Source organism: Aristolochia californica, unplaced genomic scaffold (genome assembly GCF_029961685.1).
Source record: "Aristolochia californica isolate CCGP_79_NKW_82.1479 unplaced genomic scaffold, dmAriCali1.0.hap1 SCAF_4, whole genome shotgun sequence".
Lineage (NCBI taxonomy): Eukaryota > Viridiplantae > Streptophyta > Magnoliopsida > Piperales > Aristolochiaceae > Aristolochia > Aristolochia californica.
In genome coordinates this window covers 35,091,772-35,110,853 of record NW_027182103.1, presented here as the reverse complement: position 1 = coordinate 35,110,853, position 19,082 = coordinate 35,091,772, and the positions used below count along the sequence as shown (strand labels likewise).

Below are 19,082 nucleotides of genomic sequence, written 5' to 3'. Positions count from 1 at the left end.
GTACTAGTTACAGCCCTAACTAATGTTGTGTATATAAATCCAATTTCTGGCACACCAGTAACTCCTAGACTTGGATCCATATCAGGTTCAATTGGTATTGACAATAGTCGACGTGAAATCATTGGCACGTGGTGTCCACTTTCGGTATTGTGAATCCCATAATAGAGACTAGCAACATGAGCCGTATAAGCATATTCAGTCAAGTAAGGCATCAATAGGCGTGCACAAATTTCAGTGATAACCTCTACTACTTAAAAGTAGCTTGAATGTAGGTAGTTAAAAGCTAACTTGATGTAAGCCTGCAATAGTTTCCCTTGATGTAATGCACCCAAATTGGGGCAAGCTGTCAGGAAACACACTATAGTAAATTGTGCAAGAATTGATTGGATGTTCATCACTGGTTTGTGGGCAGCAGTAAAAAAGTCAAGATCAAACAACTCTGAATTTTGCAAGTGCTCATCAAACCCAAAAATTGCAATTCTATGGAAAACAGAAATAATTCTAGTACTTACCCTAACCACTCTCTCTATGGCGTTTATCTGCTTATGCATAACGCAAAACCAGAAATTATCAACTATGGCCGTCTTGATAACAGCCTTGAACTTACCATGTTGCCACTCCACTTCCGTAAGTGAAGTCAATGCAGTGTCACCACATGCCCTTGTTCAACTGGAGCACCCAAAGTTTGTAGTATCACTATTTGAATTGTCAGTGGAGGGGGATGAAAGCATTACAGTAGTTGCTGCCAAGTTCATCCCAGGATGAGTCTCTGTAATGCTCAAACTCCTCTGTGCCAAATCCTTTGTTCCAGGTATAATTCCCTTGTTATGGCTGTCAACCACAGCAACCATTGTGTCACAAAATGGAGGACTGAAATGTGTTGTCTCTGCCAGCTCCTTCCAGTCCTTACTTCCTTGAGGTACATATCCAGCCACTACATTAAATTGATCCGGTGATAAACCCAATGCATGTTCCCCCAAGTTGCAGTAACCCTCAAGCAAGGTCTTCCATGCTTGTAGAGTTTCCGGTTCATGTTAGAAAATACTTGGTTGGCCTCTCCTGCCCAACCTAACTTCTCCATCTCCCTAAACAGCTTCAACCAATGGCCTGGTTGTATTCCGTGTAAATTTTCGGCAATTATCACATTCCATTTTGCAACATAACCTCTTATTATAGAATTCCAATACTCCACCTCTTTTGTAGGAATTTCATCCAGTATAGGATTAGCCCACTACAAGATATTGGTTATCTGAAATGTGGGCAGATTGACCTTCAATACTGCAGGAACAGAGTGGTGACCTTCAATACTACTGGAACAGTGTGCAGTGCTGAAAATTTTTTTTGACTATAGCCATCCCACACGTTGCATATACATCCAACAACATTGCCCCCTTATCCTGGTTGGCAGCATCTAATGTTCCACTGACAGCACCCAGATTTTCCACCAATGAAATAAAGTCGGTCTTTCTAGAATTAACAGCACCTGCTTCATTCTGCTCAGCTTCTTCAAAATTCTTACTGTCAGTTTTCATCTTTTGTTGTTGTGCATCATTTTACAGTGCAACAACATTAGCAATTTTAGAATTCTTCATCATCTCTGTCTTCATGTGTTATGCTGAAATACTTTTGAGAGTAATATCCCTTTCAACAATCTCTTTGGAATAATTAACTTGTGTGTACACCTTCCACTAGGCACAAGCTGAGAGGACTGAAATAACAGCCCCATCAAGCTTATCACTTTCCACTGGGCACAAGCCTCATTGCCCCTTATGAGCATCCTCTGTACTCATACTAATCCAAGAACCCATCTTTATTTTAGGCATTTCATCAAACATAATAGTTAAAACTTCTTTGATCCCATTTTCAACATCATTTAGATGCCTCCATTGCATTCCAGAAATTCCAATAGAATTTCCAGTAAAGGCATGCTGTCCAAACTCAGATAGACCTAGGTATAGAGAAAAAATAGGAAGGTTCTCCATCATTAAAACCCAGTCTCTTGAAAAACTTGTATTGTCAACAAAAATTTGAAATAGAGAGCCTCACCGGAGTCCTGATGCAAAGATCCACACATAGCTAATAATTGAAGCAGATTTTACCTTTGAGAAAACATTCGCCGCCAAAAACCCAAATGCAATCTGCATTTTTTGGAATTCTCTATTCCTTAGTACTCCTCCTGCGGTCGACGCCATTTCCATTTCTCCAATTTTCGATTCACTCTGTAGTCTGCCGGAATAAGAGAAAACTCGGCGGCTGTCCAAAAAGTTGGGGAAGGAACTTCGCTATTGCTTCACATAAGTCGTGATATGAGGTACCCCTAGAGCTAATAGGGCTTTCGAACTTTAATCTCTAATTATTTTGGAAAACAGAGTCGAAGTCCTAGTCCTGAATGACGGAGACCTCACAGAGGATTCTTGGAACCATGGTGGTCTCATCCAAGCTCTTCTTGCCGATGACCGTGACGGCGGATGTTGTGCCGTCAACGACGGGCTTGCCGTTATAACCTTTGGCAAAGGATCCTTAGCCGATTAGCCTTCCAAGTGTGTATTTTCCAAACAAATTGGTTGTGCTGGCGTTGAGGACACGAGGGGTCTCCATGGCTCACGGAATCAATCAACCCCGAGGAGAGTCCCGAGTCCCGACTCCCGATGCTCTTCCCCTCTGCTCTGGCTCTCGAGCTTGCTTTGGATTCCTATAGTCTGGGCTTTAGTTTACATTGCCGTGAGAAGAGGAGGTACTCGACGAAAATGTATGAACCCAATTCAGGCTGCACCAGAGAAATTTGAGGTCGGGTGACGAACAACAGCAATTGTTCATCTTTCGAAACGACGACATTCCTCTCTAAATTTTTTTTACGACGCTTCTCGATTTCCAGAAATCTATCTTCTATTTTAATGGAAGACTGGAGTAGATGCTCTCGCACGCATTATTTCACTTATTGCATCTACGATCAAATAATCGCTCACTGTGTTCTTCCTCTGATACCAAGTTGATATGGTCCCGGATCTCACACAGTCATTCAGAGGGGAGAAGGAGGAGGATGAGATAACCATGCTCGAAGGGGAACTTGAAACCCTAGGTTCTTTAAGGAGAACGCACATCCTTAAGTTCATTTAGGAGAACACACACCCTAGAGCTCGTTGCGAAAAATCCTGAATCCCTTGTTTACTCTAAATTAAGACTTGCCCTTTCTCATTTCTTTCACCCCTTAAGTAGGATTGACGTTAACAAAGTTCAAGATAAAATTACAATAATGCCCCTATGGCATTTTAACTCTTCAACTGAAATAAAAATGAAGTAAAAGTAAATTAAAGAAAAAAATTAACTTAATACTAATTGACTCAGCCACTGCGCTTCTGCATGACTCGGTTTGCTATGGAGGTCATAACACATGCCATATTCTATATATGCTTCTTTGAAACTTGGACCTTTGAATAAAACTGGTGTTGTGATTCAATTGGCTAATAGATCTAATGCCTATCCTAAGGGTGTAGTTGAGGGTGTTCTTGTGCAAGTTAATGATTTAATTTTCCCTACTGATTTTTATGCGCTTGATATGGAAAATGGTGACCAAACTGCTCCTATTTTGTTAGGAAGATCATTCTTAAAGACATCTTGAAATTTGATGTTCATAGTGGCACACTTACCATGAAATTTGATGGTGAAATTGTTAAGTTTAACATTTATGATACCATGAAATATCCTGATGATGATAATCCTATTTATTCTATTGATGTGATTGATTCTTTCGCACAAGAAGTTTTTGAACTTGATGGAAAAGATGAATTGGAAGTTGCCATTAGTAAGCATCTTGAGAAAGAGAATGAGGAGTAAGCCTTGAGTTCTGATTTGCAAGAAACTATTGCAGTGTTGAATGATATTCCACAGTTACAGTAGTTAGGTAACGTTCTTTATATTGCGTTACTAGTTTCTAATGAGAGGCTTTTACCCTCTGTTTTGCTGGCTCCCACTCAAGATTTGAAGCCTCTCCCGAATCACCTCAAGTACATGTTCCTTGGAGATGGAGGAACATTACCAATGTTCATCTCCAGTAAACTTAGTGCACCACAAGAAGAAAAGCTTGTGTAAGTGTCAGAGTTAGGTGGTTCCATCCACCACTGATGGGTTAGGTACTTGGCTTTCCACACTTAACAGACCCGTCTTTTTGGTTGTATTGGCTAGGCATTTGACATGGTATCAAAGTTGGGCACCACGTTCAACGTTCAAATCCCGAAAAAAGTTGTAGGGAACGGGAACAATGGGTGTCAGAGCTAGGTGGTTCCGTCCACCGGAGTGGTTCCATCCACCACTGATGGATTAGGTACTTGGCTTTTCTCACTTACATGACCGGTCTGTTAAGTGCGGAAAGCCAAGTACCTAACCCATTAGTGGTGGACGGAACCACCCAGGTGGAAGGAACCACCTAACTCTGACACCCACCGTTCCTGTTCCCTACTGCTTCCACCGGGATTCAAACGCGGAATGTGGTGCCCAGCTCTGATACCATGTCAAATTCCTAGCCAATATAACCTAAAAGACCGGTCTGTTAAGTGCGAAAAGCCAAGTATCTAACCCATCAGTGGTGAACGAAACCACCCAAAGCCACCTAGCTCTGACAGTATGTCCTTAAGGAGCATAAGATGGCTATTGGTTTGGAAATTGAAAATATCAAAGGAATTAGCCTGTCTACATGCATGCACCGTATCTTACTTAAAGAGGGAGCAAAGCCTTCCCATCAACCGCAAAGAAGATTGAACCCACCCATGATTAATGTAGTGAAGAAGGAGATTCTCAAACTTCTTGAAGTTGGAGTGATTTATCCTATTTCAAATAGCACATGGGTCAACGCAATTCAAGTGGTTCCTAAAAAGACTAGAATAACTGTTGTAAAAAATCAAAATGATGAGTTAGTTCCTACTCTGTTCAGAATGGGTGGTGGGTTTGTATAGATTATAGATAATTAAATGTTGTACCCCGCAAGGATGTTATGGACTCATTTGGGGTTTATTTTCAATTTCTATTCATTAGGGGTTTATTTGTAATTTGTTGAACTTATGGCCTTTGGCATGTTTTCCCTAACTCCCTATATAGGGACGTGAGATGAATGAAGAAAGTAAGTATTGAGAAAATTAAAGTTAAACAGGTCGGATTCTCCCTCAGAGGTCTAGGTCGGATTCTCCCTTTGAGGTCCAAGGTCGAGCCTCCTTCAAGGCTCAATAACTTCCTCCCCACGTTGGAAGGAATCGTTCGGTGGTTGAACCGAAATGGGGCTCAACAGCTTGGTATTAGAGTGGACCAACCATGGCGATTCATTTTCTTGGGAGGATTTGTGTCGAGATTTGGTGGAACAACGTCCAGTTATGGAGAAATAACATCAGGCCATGGAGGAAATCAAGACGGACATGTACGCCGTGAAGGACATATTACAACGAATCAAACGGCTATTGGATGAGGAAATGGGTCGTGGTCAGACGCCACTGGGCAGTTCCACTCTTCTGGCTGAGCACCACCATTCCCGCCCGGCCCCAACCCCACCACTTTTGAGCCATCAAACCCCGCCCCCACCTAGGGGCTCCTCTGCACCCAGCACAACCTTCGTCGGCCAAAATGCCCATTCGGGAGCTCTTGGTCACGGAAAAGCTCCCCCAAATTTTGACATCAGACGGCAGCGACCCCAAATCATGCACACCAGAGGGGTTTTTCACCACCCCTATCTCACGGGAAGCCATAACTCTTCCTGCACAACAGACGCTTCCAGTCCGAAGGATCGCCGACTTGGAAAAGCTTTATGAACTCCCGAAATCAAAAGGCGGGGACCCAAATTTTGGGAAATCGGAAGATATTTCTCTCCAAATCCCGTCGATACAGGCTAATTTGGGTTTGACCTCCCAAATCCCCTTCTCACGGCCAGCAGCACCTCTTCCCGCACAGCAGACGGAAGTATTCCCATCTGCCTCAGTCACGGCAAATCAATTCGACCCTCCCTCCTCTGTCTCCGACAATCTACCAGCACCGGCGGCAACAGAAGTCCACCGGAAAATGAGGAAGTGTCGTCGGAAACTTGTCCGGTGGGATGTGACTTCCAACCATCACCTCCCACTCGCAATTCCCCTCTCGGCAGCACCGAGGGAACCCAACTTCCAAATTGGGTGGGCGTGACTCTAAAAAAAAAATTCGAGGGAAATTGGGTCCCGGCCAACAGCTATCAGTTTCAATCTCCTTCTCGGCAATCCAGTGGGGCATCCTCGTCCACGCAATCTTGAGGCATTGTCAAAATGGCAGCTTTGAGTCGGCTTCTCTGGTTTTTGATAGAATGGTCAAGGCAGGTTCTCAGCCCAACTCTGTTACTTATTCGTGTTTCCTTCATGGTCTTTGCAATGCTGCTCGTCTTAAGGATTACTTTGAATTTCCTATTGGCTTGTTTAACAAGATATTACAAGATAGTGTGGTTCCTCACCCAGTCACTTATAATGCTCGACGGCCATGGTATGAATTACTATTTATACCTCTTTGGTTTGAGCTTATGTGTTCAATCAAGGTTTCTCTCGATTCTGTGATGAGTTTATATACAACATTTATAGACTGAGATGATGAGATGTATTATACAGACACCAACACCCCTTCCCATGCTACAAATATAGCAATATGTGAGGATTTGGGACCAATAGAGTACATTTTGCCTATTACTAATATTTGTTCTGCAATTTATAGAAAGTCAGGTAGCTTGCATTTTCTCTGTAAGCACGGTTTGGATGGAACTCACCCTAGAGCTGATGTCAGTGTTGACTTACTGACTAAATTTTGCAGTTCTACTACTGGTATATGTACTTCTCTTGGAATTCATAGTGAGAGTGAGCTTGCAATGACATGTGGATCTATTGCAACAAGGTTAGACTACGATAGATTTGGATTGGATGTGGAATTTGTTCCAAATACAATAGAACAACTTCCTGAGGCACACTCTTGTTGTCAGTATTCTATGAGGACTTATTTAGGGTCCCACAGTGATGACTTGCTCAGAAAATCTAAGAAGCAGCACCATGAGGATTTGTTTAATGAACCGAGAGTTCCTCCTCCTTGTCCACCTTTGAGCAGTAGGCTTCCACCAAAGCTGGTTGGTGATGTTATTCAGGCATGGGAATTACTATTTCATTTTTATGACGTATTAGAGCTAGAAGAGCCTATATCCTTTGAGGAACTTAAACAAGAACTCCTTGACCCATGGTTTGATGATCCAACCTATCATGAAAAAGTTGAAAAAGAAATACAGCAAGTAAAAAACCTTTTGGCTAGGTGCTTAACAAAGAACCACTTCCCTTTCCCTTTTATTGATCAAATAGTTGAAAGGTTAGCTGGCCATTCTTAATATTTTTTTTCTTGATGGTTATTCAGGTTATTTTCATATTGCAATTGCTGCAGAGGATCAATAAAAAATGATTTTTACATGCCCATTCGGGACTTTTGCATATCGTCGCATGCCCTTTGGCCTTTGCAATGCTCCAGCCACTTTCCAAAGATGTATGGTTAGCATATTTTCAGATTATATTGAGCATATCATAGAAGTCTTTATGGATGATTTCACAGTTTATGGAGACTCCCTTGATACTTGTTTGCATAACCTGACACTTGTTCTTCAAAGATGCATAGAAACTAACCTTGTGTTAAATTCTAAAAAATGTCATTGTATGGTTGAACAAGGCATAGTTTTGGGTCATGTTGTTTCATCTAGGGGAATTGAGGTAGACAAAGCTAAAATTGATATTATTCAATCTTTTCCTTATCCCACTAGTGTACGGGAAGTTCGTTCTTTTCTTGGACATGCAGGTTTCAACAATAGATTCATCAAGGACTTCTCCAAAATAGCATTACCCCAGTGCAAGTTGTTACAAAAGGATGTGGCTTTTGAGTTCGATCAGGTGTGAGAAAAGGCGTTTGACAAGCTGATGGAACTGTTGACTTCTGCCCCAGTTATCCAACCCCCTGACTAGAACGTTCCTTTTGAGATAATGTGCGACACAAGTGATTATGCAGTAGGCACCATTTTGGGTCAAAGAATTGGAAAAGCATCCCATGCCATTTATTATGCTTGTAGGACTTTGAATGATGCCCAGAGAAATTATTCTACCACTGAAAATGAACCTTTTACTATTGTTTTTGCTTTAGAAAAGTTTCGATTGTATTTGCTAGGTACTCAAGTCATTGTTTACTCTGATCATGCTGCTCTTCATTGTTTGAGGACGAAGAAAGAGGCAAAACCAAGACTAATAAGATGGATACTTCTCTTGAGTGAATTTTATTTGGAGATCAAAGACAAAAGAGGGACATAAAATCGTGTTGCAAATCATTTGAGTCTTTTAGTTCATGTGCAGGATGAACTTCAAATTGTAGGAAACATTCCCAGATGAGCAATTGCTCTCTGTGAGTGTGACATTACCTTGGTATGCAAATATTGCAAATTATTTGGTTACTAATATGTTACCTTTTGGTTTGTCTAGGGCTCAAAGAGATAAGGTCAAGAGTGATGCCAAATACTATGTGTGGGATGACCCATACTTAGGGAAGCATTGTGCAGATCAAGTGATAAGAAGGTGCGTTCCTGAAAATGAAATTATTTCTATTTTCACCTTTTGTCATTCTTATGCTTGTGGAGGTCACTTTGGAGCTAAGAGGATGGCGAGAAAAGTACTCAAAAGTGGTTTCTATTGGCCGTCTTTATTCCAAGATTCATATTCTTTTTGTAAGTCATGCGAACATTGTCAAAAGACAGGTAATATATCCCCAAGGAATGAGATGCCACAAACCCCCATAATAATTTGTGAAATTTTTTATGTTTGGGGCATCAATTTCATGGATTGTTCCCTGTATCTTTTGATTATGTTTAAAATTTACTTGTTGTTGATTATGTTTTGAAATGGGTGGAAGCTAAGGCTAACAGGACTGATGATTCTAAAGTTGTTACAAAATTTATCAAGTCTAACATATTCTCCAAGTTTGGAATTTCAAGAGCTCTAATAAGTGATCGAGGCACTCACTTTTGCAACCGAATTGTGGAAACTTTGCTGAGAAAGTACCATGTGACCCACAAGGTGTCAACTGCCTATCATCCGCAAACTAGTGGACGAGAAGAAGTGTCAAATCGAGAGATCAAGTCCATCATTGAAAAGATGGTCCATCCAAGCAGAAAAGATTGGAGTTTGCACTTGGATGATTCCTTGTGGGCATATAGGACTGTGTATAAGACACCCATTGGTATGTCACCTTATTGATTGGTGTTTGGAAAACTATGCCACCTTCTAGTTGAGTTAGAACACATGGCTTCTTGGATTATCAAGAGTGTCAACATGAAGAAAGATGAAAGTGGAGAACACAGGAAGTTGCAACTACAAGAGTTAGAGGAAATTCACAATGATGCCTATGAGAGTGTGAAGATTTACAAGGAAAAGATGAAGGCTTTTCATGACAAGATGATCTCTAGCAAGGACTTTAAAGTTGGTCAAAAAGTCATTCTATACTATTCACGGTTTTGTTTGTTTCCGGGTAAGTTACGTTCTCGTTGGATTGGACCATTTGTTGTTACTAATGTTTTTCCTCTTGGTGCAATTGAAATTCAAAGTTTATCAACTTTCAAAGTGTTCAAGGTGAATGGCCATAGACTTAAACTTTTAAATGAAAGTTTCCAAGTGGAGAATGCGTCAACATTGGACCTTAAGAATCCAATTTATGCTAGTTGAAGAAGGAAGCATTGAGTCAAACCAATGACAATAAACAAAGGCGCTGCTTGGGAGGCAAACCAAGGGGAGTTCGTTCCTTCTTCTTTTGATTTTCGTATTTATATTTTGGTTATTTTTGCCTTCTCCTTACATTTCACTTTACATTGGGGACAATGTAAGTTCTGAGTGTGGGGGAGGGGATTTAGGTTGTGTTTTTAATGATTTTTGGTTGTGTATATCATGAGCAAGATTAAATTAGGCTCTTGAAAGATTCATAACATTATTGAATAAGTAATCTTCCAACTGAGAATTAATTAGTCTAGTTATTTTTTTTGAGGATGGTAGTGACTAAATTTGGTAACAAAAGCCGGCGAGATTTTGATCTTTAGGGTTTAGAGTTTACCGTTTAGGGTTTAGGGTTTAAGGTTTAGGGATATTCTTCCATGGATTTGTTTCCCTAGAACTTGCCTTGATTCTCTAGACTGATACATGCATACATAAACATGATTAAGGCCCTCTTTTTTATAAGCTACATAAGCCAAATAGCCTACCTTTTAATTAATTTTTTTTCTTTTGTTGAACCCCATTGAGCTTTAATGTTTTTTCTTTTTTTTTTTTGTGAACCCATGTTACAAGCCTTAAACCTGAAAAAAAAAACCTTTACTCAACCCGTAGAGCTAGTGGAGCATTGTTCATCATTATTATTTGTATGGGTGTGCAAGAAATAAGTGTGGGGGTGTATGGATTTGTGGTATGGCTATGACTGGTGAAATAGAACATGTTTTCATCCTCAATTCATGCCATTGTTAGTGTATTTTTTAAGAAAAAAAGAGAAGAGAAAAAGAAAAACAGAAAGGAAGTAATGGAGGGAATGGCTTTTAAAGTTACAAACTATCTGTGTTCATAATTCCTCCTAAAATTCCAAGAAAGGGGACTGTTTATACAAGATAGATACAAATTGAAGAAGCTGCTGAGTGGAGTGATTGGATTTACATGTCTTATGTATTTGAGCTTGAGTTGATTCATTTTTTCTCCACTAGTTTCAATGGCTTTTGAGCTACATTCCCAAATATTTCCCACCTTGATCCTAAACCCCGTTACAACCCCTGAAAACTCCTTATGATTCATGTTATGCATGTGATATGAGTGGTGGAGAATGAGAAGACATGCAAGCCTATGGTAGATCATTTCCATTGGATGAATTTGAGCGAAACACATACCCTTCAAAAACATGAGAGTCGAGTGTTTATTTCTATGAGGGTCTACTTAATTAGTTTACTCCATCTTTGATTGAAAATAATTACTAAGTAATTGTAAGCTCTTTTAGAATGTTTGTTCATGATATGTTATGAGTTTTGAAGAGCTTGGTTGTTCTTTGTTGATGGCATTACAACCTTGGTGTTTTTGGGAAAGTGAATTTGAGTTTTTCCCGAGGACAAGCAAAAGCTAAGTGTGGGGGAAATTGATGAGAATGCAAAATATCATATTTTTCTCCATTAATTCTTAGAATTTTGTAATTATTTTGTGCCTAAATATACTCATTATTCTTATATTTTTATTTATGATGCAAATGGATGCATTAAGTGCAAAACGAAGTTAATTGGGCGATTGTAGATAGTTTCAATATTGTTTAATAATCTGGGCATAACTATCTCATCCGAGCTCTGATTGAGACGATTCAAGATGATATGGAACGCCATGAAAAATATACAAAACTTATATGTTATGAATGATGAGAGATACTGAATGTATCCAGGCCTAAATCTGGCGCTAAATCACGGTATGTGCACTGTGATATCCTGGAACGTGAAAAAAGGGATGGGGGGGGGGGGGGGGGGGGGGTTCCTTTCTCTAGCATTTCTTCCTCTTTTCTCTAGTTTTTCCTTCAATTTCTTTCATGGCCTTGCGTGGCTAAACTTTCAAACTTGGTCAAATGAAACCGAAGCCATCGGAATCAATTAAATTGTGAGATTTTATTTGATGTATGTTTTGAGTATCAGATGTTCTTCTGTAATTTTTTTCATGATGGTCTCGTTTAATCACTAGGAGGCCTACTAGTTTATTGTTGGGTTAGATGTCAAATCCATAATTTTTTGATCCCTCTAACTTATGAAGTAATTCAAATTTGATGATTTACTGCATCAGGAATTATTAGATCTTAAGAAGAATGCTAGACTAAATTAAATGCAGCCGCTTGTGCTTGTGTTGTTTAGTTTTATCGCTCTCTTTCATTCTTAAGGTTGCTGCTAAATTAAACCTTTAGCGCTTGTCTTGGGTTGTTTAGTAGTTAGGGTTAATTGGATTGCTTGTTTTCTAATTAACTACGACTAAGGAGAGATAGGAAGATAGTTCCAATGATGAATACTCAAGTGCGAATTGATATATGCTTGCATTGATGATCAGTTGTGAAATTGATATATGATTGCATCAATGATCAGTTGTGAAATTCCAATGGTCGATGTTGACTTAGACCAAGGTTTGTTCTTTTGATTGATTTCGATCCTTTAATTTGAATTGTTTCTTATTTGTTTTTCTTAAAAGTGTTTTCATTATACTCAACAACCCCCCCCCCCCCCGGCAATCCTTGTTTATGGAGCATAAAATTAGACTAATCACTCTTCGAGGAAACTATCCTTACTCGCACTGCTACATACATTTTTAGGAGTATAAGTTTTATTTTTGGTTGCCTACGACTGCACTTCACTCTTACTACTTGTATTTCATTATGCCAACTTAAGTCAACCAATGCCTAGTAAAGCACAAACAAGAAGAGGATATGAAGAAGATCCAATCAAACTAAAAGTCCAATTAAGATGGCACAATTGCTATAATTCAATATTGAAGAACTGGTGTGGACTGAATTAGAACTTATATAATCCAATAATCAAGCTTGAGAAGCAATAAAAGCATTGGTATGCAGTCCAAAAAAAACAAAAAGGACCTTAAGAGTCCAAAAAAATAGAACTCGTATTCAAAATGAAACCCCAATCTGGGAGGCTCATGTTTGCTAACAATATCCATTATTCAAATTTTAAAAATAATCCACTTAATCAAATTTTAACAGCCTTCTTTCAAATACCAGCCACTTTTAAATAAAGACAAGTTCTTATCCACTACATTACCCACTAAATTAGGCTCCAAATATACCAAAAATCATATCTTAAGTGGAGTAGATCAATTACTCACTCAATACCAATTCAAAGCCTCTTTTTGGTCTTAAGAAACTCAAGAACTCTTGTCTGGTTATTAACCCAAGCATGGCTTAACTTTTCCTTATGATCGGTGCATTATTTTCACTTAAAAAGACAACTTTCCCTTACTCATTTCCAAAACTCCTTTAGGCAATGAAATTTCTCATAAGTCTTAAAGGGTTGGAGAAGGAATTAGAAATTCCAAAAAATCATAAATCATCAAAAACCAACTGCTCTTGGAGCTGGCAAAGTCCCTCAAACATTTTCTATATGTTTGGAAAATTCTGATACCATAAATCATAAACCACTTGATTTAATCCAAAAAATATCAAGTAAACTATTGGTCTTGAATAATGAGAGATCAAGCTAAGTCTCATGCAAGTCTCATATTATTCTTCCATCATATAACTATCAACTTCATAATCAATAGGTCTTCATAACCTTGTTGGCAACCAATCTTGATCAAACTTGCAATATTTGAGTGCAAGAAGATCAAGGTCATAATATCCTTTAAACACCAAGTATTAGCTTTCACAACTTCTTGTGTGAAAGCCATTTGTTTCTTGATGTAATATAGAGATTAAGGGCTCAGTACATAGTATGAATGTAAGGAAAAATATAACCAGAAATCACTTATCTTTCCATGGTTGAATCTCTTCCTTCAAGAGGACCTTTCATGAAACCTTCAAAGGTTCTTTAGCATCACTTCAATGTGGGAGTCCTAAATCCTCAGCTCTGATACCATGTAGAATTTAGGACACCTTCATAATGATCTCAAGCCAAGGAGGGAGAGCAGAAGAAGAAGAAGGAGAAGAAGAAGAGAAGAAAAGAGAACTGAGAGAGTTTAGAGATTGACTTCCAAGAGAAGGGAAAGGAGTATTTGGACGAATTTGAGAAGAGAGGAGAGAAATTAATTTTCTACCTCTTAGCCAAGACCTCTATTTATAGTTTTTACAATGCCCTTAGGGCTACAACATTACAAGAGAAGAGACATACATAGACAAGTAATTACATATTCATGCCATATTTACGAGAAGTCTTCTTTTTTAACAATAGGTCACCTCTTGGATGTGTGAGCTTTCTTCCTTGGACGTGTGGGCTTGAACCCATCTTCTAACACATATGATATAATTATGTAATAACTTAAGTTCCTTTCTTTGCTTATGCATTAGGGTTTTAACCCTCACAAAACTATAAATAAGAGGTAAGGGGGAGATCTCCATACATGGTCATAATTTTTTATGCACCTAGCCAATACTACCCAAAAGACTGGCCTATTAGGAGCGGAAGACATAGGTACTTAACCCAGGACCAAAGTTGCCCAGGGCAGGACCAGGTGAGCCCATAATAGTACTCCCCTATTGGGGTGAGCCGACGTCCACAACGGCCCACTCTAGCTGCTGCTAAGTCGCCCCTTCCGCTATGCGGGATTGTGTCCACCGGGATTCAAACTCGTAACGTAGGTCTGGCTCTGTTACCAAATGTTATTCACCTAGCCAATACTACCCAAAAGACCGGCCTATTAGGAGCCGAAGACATAGGTACTTAACCCAGGACCAAAGTCACCCAAGACGGGACCAGGTGAGACCATAACATAATTCCCCTTGAGAAACCCTAGCTTCTTCTACACTTGTCCCCTCTCTTCTCTCCTCTTTGCTCTCTTCTTTCTCCTCTCTCTCTTCTTTTCTCTTTTCCTCCTTAAACCTAGACCTTATAGGGATGGAACCCTAGAATCTAACATGGTATCTGAGTAGGGATTCTATGGTTCTTAGAGCAAAGATTCTCTAAGGTGTTGAAGTATGCAAAGTGGATAAAATTCCAGCCATTAGAGGAGGTAAAGTTGTTGTTTTGTTTCAAGTTTCAGGTAGGTCCTACATCAGATAAGTGTGTTAAATGTTAGGAATTAGATGTCCTAATTCCAAACTAACAAGAGGAATAATAATAAACATGAAAGAAGGAAAAGCAAGCATAGAAATAAAACAACAAGATTTATATAGGTTCTCCTCAAGGTGAGACTATGTCCTGTCTTCCACTGTTGCAGTAATCCACTATGAAGATGAAATAGTTTACAAGAGAGATCGCACACACATATAGGTGTTGTTTTTCTCTAACCTCTCTTGGCCAGAATTGATAATCCTCAGATGATCAATGATCCTCATAAATGTGATAAAACCCTAACAACGACGCCCCCATATAAAAAGAAAATTAGGGCAACCAGATTACAAGTATGAAATCCCCAAACTGCCTTTAATGACAAAGCATTCAATATATCATGGACCCGCTCATGCCCCCCCCCCCCTTCCCACTCCCACAACCACCTTACCGCGAAGGTCGATCCGTGCCAGAGGATAAGGTGTTAATTAGGCTCCACAACTAACAATCTCCCACTTGGATAGTAATTCCATTATCAATATGTCCTCTGTAGTGGCAACAACTTCTCAATCCTCATAGAGAAGTCCAAATGAAGTTGCACACAACTTCATTTTCTCAATCGTAGTAGTCTTTTTCAAGATATCAGCCGAATTATTTTCTCAATCGTAGTAGTCTTTTTCAAGATATCAACCGAATTCAGGCTTCCTTGAATCTTCTCAAGTGCTAAGACTCCATCCTCTAGAGCCGATCTGATGAAGTGATAACACACTTGTATGTGCTTTGTTCTGTCATGATAAACATGATTCTTTTCTAAATGAATAACACTCTGACTGTCACAATACAACATATTCTTCCCATGCTTGAGACCTAATTCTTCCCAGAAAGACTGCAGTCATACCATCTCTTTCTTGGCTTCGGTCACAACGACATATTCTACCTAGTAGTGGAAAGAGCAACTATCTTCTGTAACTTAGAGACTCAGCTAACTGCTGTACCACCCAATGTGTATACACATCCAATGGTACTCTTCATGCTGTCAATGTCTCCAACTATGTCAACATCTACATAACCCTGTAATCCCAAGTATGACTTTCTGAAATATAAGGCAGAGTCTACAGTACCTCTCACATACTTGAGAATTCACTTCACTGCTTCCCAATGTAGTTTAACTCATGTATCTTCTCACAACTCCCTCTACATGAGCTATGTCTAGTCTAGTGCACACCATGACATACATGAGACTGCCAATAACATAAGCATAAGGCACATTGACCATGTTGGCTCATTCATGTTCTATAGAAGGTGAGAGCTCCTTAGATAGCCTAAAGAGACTAGCCAAAGGAGTACTCATTGGTTTTGCATCCTTCATCTTGAATCTGCTCAGCACCTTCTTCACATATTCTTCTTGTGATGGTTTCATGACATTAGTATCTCTAGTAATCCTCATCCCAAGGATTTGTTTTGTAGCACCCAAATCCTTCATAGAAAACTTCTTGGACAACTCCCTTTTCAACTTATCTATTTCCTATTTGCAAGCACCTGCTAGCAACATGTCATCAACATATAGCAGTAGAATGTAGGAGTTGTTGAACTTATGGAAAATGGTCCCCGATCTGACACATGGATTCGTAGGGAGGAAGAAGGGAAAGACAAAAATAAAGCCAAATGGAAGCTTGAAAACCCTATGTTCTTTGAGGAGAATGCACACCCCTAAGCTCATTGAGGAGAACTCAAAACCCTTGTTTACTCTAAATCAATGTTTGTTTTTCTCATTACTCTTACCCCTTAAATAAGGTTCACCCATACAAGGTTTAAGATAAAATATTACAAAAATACCGCTATAAATGAAATATTCCAAAAATGCCCTTATGGCCTATTAATTCTTTAACTGAGATAAAATAAAGTAAATTAAAGAAAAAAATTAAAATAATAATGTTATTACATGCATAACATTACACCCCCTGGGAGAAAGAGCTTGTCCACAAGTTAGAAGGTAGGGTCTGTATGCCGACGTCTCCACCTGTTCCCAAGTAGCATCCATGGTAGTTGTGTCCACCCTCTGGACGCCCAAAACAGGAGCATTCCACCCGAGTAGTAAAAGTTTTTTTTTGTAGAAAAAATAAACTTGAACAATAGATATCTTTCTTTTGCTACTTCAACTTCATATTCCAATCACATAATCACACTCCAAAATTGATAAATTAAAAAAATGAACGTGTTCATGTTGGTGACCGAAATTTCAAGTTGAAGATCACTAGACCTTCACCTTAGCAACCAAGAAGTAAAAGCTTCAAAAGAGCCATTTGAATGTACATGCCATTTTTTGCTTGCCTGAAATATGCAGCTCTTGGATCCTCATCTACATCCACAGTTATCTCGTCAAGCCTTGGAAGGGGATTACAGCATGTTTCTGCAATACAATCAACATTTAACGGTCCACAATGTACTTCCCACAAGCTTCTTTGTAAAGATCAATCCTCTAACAAAATCTCTCATGTTGAATACGTGTTTGATAGACTATATTGCATTTAGCCGCCACTTCCATCAGATCTGTGATTTTTTCCCACTATATCCCCTTAGATGTCAGGTATTCCTTTATATCATCCTTCATCTTCATTACATCCAGAGCCACAAAGTAGAATTTCACATCTTGGTACTTCCCGAGCAGATAAGCTAATGAGCGAACAGTCCTGCCATTTGCTAGATCTCCCACTAAGATAACACTAATGCCATATAATTTTCCTATCTCTCTTCCGATCTTATACACATCCAACAAAGCCCGTGTAGGGTGATGGCCTGGAATTCCTGCTATTGATGCAGCTCTTCTAGCAGCACCGCTTTCAAAGTACCTCATGACAATTATATCAGAGTATCCTTCGATAGTTCTTATGGTATCTTCAAGTGTTTCTCCTTTTGCTGAAGAAGAAAATTTCCGTGCATTTTCTATCGTCAAAACTTCTCCATGGCCGACTCAAAGGACAATCTGGTCCTAATTGAAGGCTCATAAAAGAGAGTGGCCATGAGATAAGCCCTCAAAATTTGACAGTTAGAAGAATTTTTTTCTATCTTTTCCATTTCCCACACCACCCCAAATATTGCATTGAGAATATCTCTATCAAATTGTTGAGCCTCAATTACATCATCTAGTTGAAATTTTTCTCCCACAAAATAAGTTGTAATTCTAGATCCTAAGGAAAATCATTGAATTCCTTGACCAAGTGACATTCTTTCAGTTCATTCTTCCAACCAGTCCATACATGGCAAGCCTCGTTGGTGTGATGGAAATGGACTTCTATACAGAAAGTTTGCATAACCACATGAAGTGGCTGGATGACACTTTGTTTTGGTGCCTCTTGCATAACCCATAATCATGAAATTCCATGACACTAAATCTCTAACAAGCTTGTTGTCAAAAATCTGATTTGCTAAATCTACTCTTCCCAAAAACATCAAACTCCTTAACATAGGATTCCAGTACTCCACCTTTATTTCAACCATTTCATCAAGCACATTAATCGCCTCGAGAATAATTCCACGATAAAAAAATGCAAGTGCAACTTCCATGGCACCTATGACAGAAAACCCACCAAGCACTAGTATGACTCTTCTCCTCATTACAAAGTAAACATCAGAAGCTGCATAGTGACAACCTTTCTTGCAAACAAAACTAATAGCATCATTATACAACCAACCAAGTTTCTCAGAATCTAAATGTTCAATCCGATGAAGCAACTCGAAGAGACCCACTTCACCACCTTCATTAAACATGGCATCCATCAATTTAATATAAATAAAATCATGCAGTGGCACCATAGCTTCTCTGCAGAGAACTCCAATGATGAAGTTAGAACCACTAGCACCAGACAATCCCAGTGGAGTCTTTTTGTACTCATCAAATATCTCCTCTGGATTAGTGCCACCCTGGCTAACTACTGGAGCCCTTTTCTGCACTGTAATAGTAGCAGCCAATGGACAATTCGTCCTACTGTCCAACCCAGCCATAGAAAAATAATGCATCCACAAGACCATTCCCATTTCACCCAAAAAAAAACATTATCTCCATTTCTTACCACGTTAGCTCCCTTCTCATATTCAGAACTCCCACCGAATAGAAAATTTTCTACGAAGAGGACCTGAGCATCATACATGGGACCCAAAAATTTCAGCACAATGTTGTCAATTTGACCAAGAACAAACTCACTGCTATTGGTCCCATAAATAGAAAAATCATTCACAGAATTATCTCAACCCTGCCTTGAATACCCAAGAAAATTTCATCACCAATATTCACACCTAGTTGAGGAATTTT

The 19,082-nt window shown here is 39.3% G+C and overlaps 1 protein-coding gene and 1 pseudogene across 1 annotated transcript; one reads left to right on the top strand and one right to left on the bottom strand.

The window, feature by feature from the left end:
- The first annotated feature begins 9,311 nt into the window (after positions 1 to 9,311).
- Positions 9,312 to 9,731, top strand: LOC137963280 (uncharacterized). Its single transcript, XM_068810427.1, has one exon. The coding sequence runs from the start codon at positions 9,312 to 9,314 to the stop codon at positions 9,729 to 9,731; it is 420 nt and encodes a 139-aa protein (XP_068666528.1).
- A 7,309-nt stretch (positions 9,732 to 17,040) lies between these two features.
- LOC137963279 (aspartate carbamoyltransferase, chloroplastic-like) lies at positions 17,041 to 18,808 on the bottom strand (annotated as a pseudogene).
- Positions 18,809 to 19,082: the final 274 nt, after the last annotated feature.